This window comes from Suricata suricatta, chromosome 5 (assembly GCF_006229205.1).
Source record: "Suricata suricatta isolate VVHF042 chromosome 5, meerkat_22Aug2017_6uvM2_HiC, whole genome shotgun sequence".
Classification (NCBI taxonomy): Eukaryota; Metazoa; Chordata; class Mammalia; order Carnivora; family Herpestidae; genus Suricata; species Suricata suricatta.
The window spans coordinates 154,150,329-154,157,489 of record NC_043704.1 but is presented as its reverse complement, the minus strand read 5'-3'; the positions used below and the strand labels follow the sequence as shown (position 1 = coordinate 154,157,489).

At 53.9% G+C, this 7,161-nt stretch overlaps 1 protein-coding gene across 1 annotated transcript in view; it reads left to right on the top strand.

Annotated features, from left to right (window-relative positions):
• Window positions 1-7,161, top strand: part of ITGA9 (integrin subunit alpha 9) — a gene marked incomplete at its 5' end in the record, with an annotated part of 310,114 nt that overhangs the window by 16,165 nt on the left and 286,788 nt on the right. Inside the window, one exon of the mRNA XM_029938793.1 lies at window positions 647-753. Coding sequence (XP_029794653.1) covers window positions 647-753 — 107 coding nt within the window. The remainder of the gene's footprint in view (window positions 1-646; window positions 754-7,161) is intronic.

Genomic DNA, 7,161 nt, shown 5'->3' with positions numbered 1-7,161 from the left:
GTGGAAAATACGTGATTTGCCATCTTTGGAATTAGGGGACTCTGCCTGGGTTCAGAGCCCAGGGCTGCCGGTTACTAGTTGGGACTTACCGGGAAAGTCCCGGAGCCTCTTTGGCCTCAGTTTCCTTGCCTGCAAAGTCAGGACTAAGATGCCTACCTTCCATGGTTACCTGGAGAAGGACGAGGGACATAGTAGAGGGGACACCTCGATCTGTACAGAGTGGGGGCTCTTCCGTTACCCTCCCTCAGGGCCTCACTTTCTCCACAGTTCTTTCCCATCAAGAGCTAATTTTTTAACAAAGAGTTGTTCTGATATTCTTCAGTTGGAGAGGAGAGGTGTCCATGGCGTTCTCTAGTGCTACTCAGAAGTGTCCCGCGTGCGGACCGCTCGTCACCGGTCCGTGACAGGTGGCGGCGCCAGCTTCAGGACGTAAGCCACCGGCCACTTCCCTCGTCGGGAAGGCCAGCGATGCAGAACGCCGGCTCGGCCAGGCCGCGTGCATCGTGATGGAGCTGATTCACGTTTTGTTCCACGTTCCTTATTTCCTCACTGGCAGGCGACCGGCGTTTGGACGCTAGACCTTTGAAAAGCAGCCGGTGGAACCTCATTTCTCAAAGCAAGTCGGGCTTTTCTCCTTTTCATCCAGGGAAGAATCGGGGCATGTCGTGCGGGAAGACCTGCCGGGAAGACAGGGACGACGAGTGGATGGGGGTGAGCCTGGCGAGGCAGCCCGGGGCGGATGGCCGCGTGCTGGTAAGTGCCCGGGCAGGGCCGCACGGTGACCGGGGGGCATGGTCTTGAGGCCGTTGCCCCGTCTGGACTAGTGCTTGAGCAGATGACTCATCAATTTATTTTTGTCATCTGTCAGTCGTTTGGTCCCAGGTGCAGAGATTTGGCTCGTGACACTTGATCTGGTTTGTTGCACAAGTTTTGTGAGTGTGTGTTTTTTAAGCTGAGGTGTAGTGAGCATAAAGTGCACAGGACTTAGGACTGTAGTTCGGGCTTTGACAAAGGACCGCGCCTGTGCGGCGCCCGCCCCCGTCGAGTAGCGGACTCTCTGCCGTCCCAGAAAGTCCTCTTCTGTCCCTTACCAGGCAGCGCCTCCCGCCCCAAGGCTGTCGCTCTTACGATTAGTACTGCCATGGATTCCTTTCGCTTGTTCTAGAACTTCGTCTAAACGGAAAGCTACCTGTGTGCTCTTTTGTGTGAGACTTCTTTTGCAGTACTCTGGAGATTAGCTCGTGTGTATCAGCCGTTTATTCTTGTTCCTTCCTACATAGTATTATCCGTCATGAAATCCGTGTGATCTTTAGTACTCTGCGGTTGACCTTCAACTTGAACAGGCTGGGACTGCGTGTGGTCTACTTACTCGTGGATTGTTGACAGCCAGCACTCCGAGTGTATTGTCTCTGCCATGTGATTTTCTTAATACTCCCTTTTCTTTAGTTTGCTGTATTGTAAGAATAGAGTATCTAGTACCTATAACACAGAAAGGACGTGTTAACCTTCTTTGATGTGCTCGGGAAGGCTTCAGGTCAACTATTCGTTAAGTTTTTGGGGAGTCAAAATTTTATGCACATTTTCCACTGCATGACAGGGCTGGTGCCCCAAACGCCCGTGTCGTTCGAGGGCCAACTATGTTTGGCTCCCAGAGTACGTATGGCGTTGGGATCCGTTAGGTGCTTGGAGGAGGTGCACAGAGACGTCTTTGGCCTGGAGGCTTGTGGAGGGCTACGCCAGCCAGCGAGGTGGTGGCCAGCCACGGGGAGTCTGTGCGCTGTAAGCTGCTCCAATTAAAAATCCAGTCCTCCCTGCTTGCCACGGTTCTAGGGACCAGCAGGGCCCGCGGCTCCTGGCTACCGAGTTGGACAGCGCCCAGAGTCTCACTAGACTCCACAGAACGGGAATTTGTAACTGCCTCCGAAGTGCTGTCCAGTTTTTCCTTTTTCTTTTCCTCTTTCCTCTTGAGGCACGACACTAAGCACCTACGCACACACCTTGACGTGAACGACCTGGTGGCTTTTTCACATCCATACTCCTGCATCCCTGTTGCTAAGGCCCGGATGCGCCCTGTGCCCGTCTCCACTGAGAAAACCGGCGTTCTGACCTCATAGGCCTTTCCCGGTCGCTGGCTGTCCCTGGGAGCCGTGTGAAGGTTTTCCTTCCGAACGCCTAAGGTCAGGGAGGGAAACCCGACCAGCTGCCGCTTCCTGAGGGCTTCCTCTGGGCCTCATGCTGTAGAGTTGAGGGTTTTCTATACTTTTATTCCCTCCTGGGGGAAACAGGTTTTCCTTAAGGACCTAGGCAAATGCTTCCTTCCCCACTCCGAGGAGCCCGCTTTGGTGGGAGAGGCTGTTGGTGGGAATCCGGCCCACTGGCTCCCCACACGGTTGGCCTCCGCGCTGCCAGGCCCTCGGGGGAGGGCAGAGGCAGCTGGACGCTGTCGCCGGCGTGGAGGGCCGCCTTCCTGGAACCGCTCGGTCTGTGGAGGCCCCTAGCCCCGCTGTCGGGCTCTGTGTCTGCTGCTGTGGGCTGCCCTGGACCATCTCCAAGCCTCCAGCGCAGTGGCCTGACCCTGACAGGTCAGCTCGGCCCCAGGAAGGCTGGAATGTTGTCGGCCGTCCTCGAGAAAGCCGGGAAGAAGCTGACCCATCTACAAATCAGGGCGGCCTGCGGTCAAGATTCGGAACGGAGGCGGTGGCCGTCTGGGTGAGGTACCACACACGATGCTCGGGGCACGTGGGGCCTGGAGTCACAGGTTGTTCCCGGGAGAACATTTCCGTTCCCCCAGAAGGATAACCTCTGTGCAGCCGGGGACTTATTTCCAGAGGCTTCTGTGTCACTGCACGTTGGTGAGAGGAGGGGCCACCTCTGGGGACGTGAGCGGCGGTGAGGGTCACGGGGATGGCTTAGCAAAGGAAGCCGAGAAGTCAGAGCTGGGCCGAGCGGTGACTGAGCCGCGACCCGACAGTCTGCTGCGATCCTCCGGGTCTGGTTCTGTCCACGGCACGCAGAGTGGCTCGCCTCACGTCTGACGCGGGTACTGCTTCGTCCCTTCGAGGAGCTGCCCTGTGGGCGCTGAGAACGGGGCTGACAGCAGCGTCCATTTTCCTCATGGCTTTTTTTTTTTTATTGTGGCAAAGACACAACCTAACATTTACCGTCTTAGCCATTTTGACACGTGTGGGACAGTCGTGTTGCCTGCGTGCATGCTGTTGGGCTGCAGATCTCTGACCTTCGTCATCTTGGAGAACCAACTCTGCACCCATCGAGCACTTCCCTCCCCGCCCTCCGGCCCCCGGCGGCCACCATCCTCCTGCTGCTAAGCGTTGAACTCTTTCGAGAACTCACGGGAGGGGACTCAGGCCGTGCTTGTCTTGTCATTGGCTTATTGCCTTGGCAGAATGTCCTCAAGTTTCATCTCCGTTGCAGCATAAGACAGTATTTCTTTTTTCTAGGGCCAGACACTGCTCTGTTGTACATATACGCCATTGTCTGTTTACCCACTGGTGGATATTTGGGTTGTTGTGAATGATGCTGCTCTGACCACAAGTGTGCGATTATCTCTTCGAGACCTTGGTTTCAGTATTTGTTGTCTCTGTCCGGAAGTGGCGCGGCTAAATGCTGTGGAAAGTCTACCCGTGATGTTTTCTGAGGTGCTGCCACCCTGGTTTCCCGCAGCGGTGTGCCGTTTTACATCCTCACCAACGGTGCCCAAGAGAAGGGTTCCAATTTCTCGACACCGTTGGCAACATGTTTTTTTCTTTAATGGGGGCCAACCTAACGGGCGCAAGATGGTATCTCATCGTGCTTTGGTTTGACTTTCCCTACTAATTCGTGACACTGAGCGTCTTTTCATGTGCTTCCTGGATATTTATACACCGTCTTGGGAGGAATGTCCGTTTGACTCCTTTGCCCATCTTTGAGTTGGATCCTTAGTTGTCATCGAGTTGTCCTCGTGGCTTTTTGCGTCCGTGCCGTCTTGCTGGGAAGCGCTTGTCCTAAGTCTCCTCTGCTCCCAGCCCCTCTGTCCTCCCTGGTTTGACTGCTTCCTCCTCAAGGCCTGCCATTGGTGACCGTGCTTTCTGGAAGAAGCTTAGCGTCTTTTGTGTCGTTAGGAGCGCAGCGTTCTGTTGTAACCTGTGTAAGTGTAGTTTGCCGTGTGTATGTCTCCTTTTTTATGGAAGCTGCTTGGGGAGAGATGACATTTTTACCCTTTACACTGTCCGCTGGCAGTGCCCGGAGATGGCCTCTCCAAGGAGCGGCATCGAAATGTGTGTTTGCATAACGTAAGGGCTGAGTGTCCCTGTTAAAGCAATTAGAAAGCAAGCCAGCTGCCGCGTCTTCCTGGTGGCCGAGTGGTTGACAGAAACAGGAGGCAAAATGCTGTGAAATGACCCTAGAAATGGTAGGTGATGGCAGGGCACTGGGAGCAGTGACCTCATCCATATTGACATTTTGGAGGCCTCGCATCCACTTGCTTTTTTTCTTTAGTGTCAACCTGCCTGTCAGGGCTTTCTGCTAGGCAAGTATTTATTTTAAAATGAAACACAGGAAGATGGGCGTTACTCGGGCGCCTTCTGAGCGCTCGGGGGGCACCTGGGTGTGAGTGTGGGACGTAGTACTGCGTCCTCTGTGGGTCTGAGGAGGGGGTGGTAGGTGTTTGTTTGAAAACCACATCTGGTGCTGACTCCAAGTCAGGAACACATGGGAACTTGCGAGCTGGGACAGGGCGTCAAGCGTCCAAATGACATTTCCGGAGCCCTGAGCCCTGAGCTTCGTGTGCGGACATTGGCTGCATGTCTGCTAGTCCTGGCTCACAGGGGTTGTGGTACCTTCCTATTTTCCTCCCTGACCCGGTGACACCAGATGCAGACACAGCACCCGAGGGCGCACGCCCCCTCCCACGCCATCGCCCTGCACTCGCCCGCGCACAGATGACAGGTTAAGAGCTCAGGAAAAAAACCGTTTCTTGCCATGACCACCCAGCCAACTCTGGGCACGGACTCTTTTCCTGGATTTGCGAGGGCACCTCAGAATGTTCAAGTCTGAGGCTTTCTGCTTGTCACGAGTCTCCAAGGCTCAGACAACAAATAATTGAAGCATCCAGATTATTCCTCGTGGCTGCAGCGCTCTGGGCTCTACGCCGTGTCCTTTCCAAACGTCAGGGAGGCCCCTGTCTGCTCCCGATTTCTCATCTGTCCACTTGTCTCGAAGGTGCAGCAGCGAACAGATTTGCATTTACTTCTGTCGCCGTGGTTGTGACTAGAGAACATTTAACGTGCCGTGACACATGTGGAGGGGGCACACAAGTACTTTGTGTTTACTTCGATGAGTTGTCGTTTGGTTGACAGCCTCAGGGACGCTTTCCCAGCCTCCCAGAAGCCCCTTCCCTGGGCCCTGCGGGCCACGACCTGCCCCCTCGGAGGGGGGCTGGGGGTGTGGGGGCCTCCTTGCCGGTGGGGAGTTCTCTGGCCCCGGCTGTGCAGGGTGGACCTGAGGCGTGGTGCAGCCCTGGCCATCTGTGTAAGAGGGCGGGGTGGGACCCAAGTGTCTCTGTGGCTGAGCCATCGGGAAAGGCCCAGGGTCCTCCCTGCCTCTCCCCCAGAAGGACGTGCTGTTTCCATACAACAAAGAAGATCTTTGCAATAAATTGCTCATTTTCTACTTTTTATTTCTTTTTTGGTGGGGGGAGTGAAAAACAACCCTTATAACTTGAAAGATGTCAAATTATAAGATTTGGGGTAATGCTAGACCCTGTCCCCTTGCTCAGGATCATCTGGAATCTGAGTTTGCTCAGTCTTGTTGTTTCTAGAGAATGTTCTTCCTTCCCTGCTCTGCCCCCTTCCGCCCTTGGGCAGAACACATTTGGAGAGATTGATGGGGTTAGTAATCCTTTGGAGACGGTCCCTAGGAATTTTTTTTTTTAATGTAGGAGTCAGATTGACATGTGTGTGTATACATAATGGTAATCGGGGCTAAACAGTCTTTTCTTCCTGTAATTTATGTTCAGAAACACTCTTCTCTGTTTGCCTACAAGCGTACTGCCTTTGACACTTTGATCTCTGACCTCACAGTGTGCCTTAATTTTAGTTTCGTTTACTGTGAGATGCAATATTTAGATTGTCTAGGAATTCTCCAAGATCACTCCTTAAACAGTTTATGGCACTTAAACAAAAAACAAAAACAAATGAGGAGACAATAAACTAGACATTAAATGCAGAATGTCCTTCCTCAGAAGAGTCGGCATGCCGGTGATAAACATCTGCCTCTCTTTATAGTCCCTCCAGCCCAGAAGTACAATAAAACATGGAAAGCCCTAGAAGCCAAGGGCTTTGCTGAATCTATAAGCTGAACTGGAAGTAATTTGCCAGCCAGCGAGAGAAGTGATTCAAGTTTGCAAGCCATCAGATCCGAGTCAGAACGGAAATTTTTAAAAATCGACGACTCGGTGGAAGGGAGAGACCGTGTGCTTTGTGACGGGTCTGCACGGGGCCCGGGGAAGCTGCTCTGGGCACCACGCAGGACCGGCGGTGGGGGGGTGGGGATGAAAGTGCTCTGCGGTGCAAGTGATAACAAGAGACAGTTTTATGCAGTTCATCTCAGAGGGCCAACGTGGGGGCAGAGTTGCCCTTGCGGTAGTTTTGCCCGTGGGCGGTGAGCGGCCTTGTCCCCAGGGGTCCTGCGGCGGCCGATGTGAAGGAGTGAAAAGCAGAGACTGGCAGGCGGTGACTTTCATCAGGACGAGCTGAGGGACGAGCAAGCCCAAAGGGGCCCCTCTCTCCCTCGGTGACCTGGCATTTCATTCGGCCCCAGAGTGGATTTCTCGCCGGCGCCTGGACCGCTGGGGAGGCCAGGAAGACCAGCAGCTAGAAGAGCCCCCTCCGGGGGGTGGGTTTGAGTGCTTCTTGGGCAGGAATGGAACTTTAAAAAAAAATTAATTTATTTTTTAATTTACATCCAAGTTAGATAGCATATAGTGCACCAGTGGTTTCAGGAGTAGATTCCTCAGTGCCCCTCACCCATGCGGCCCCTCCCCCTCCCACAGCCGCTCCAGCAGCCCTCTGTCTGGTCTCCATATTGAAGAGTCTCATGTTTTGCCCCCGCCCCCCCCCGTTTTTATATTATTTTTCCTTCCCTTCTCTTATGTTCATCTGTTTT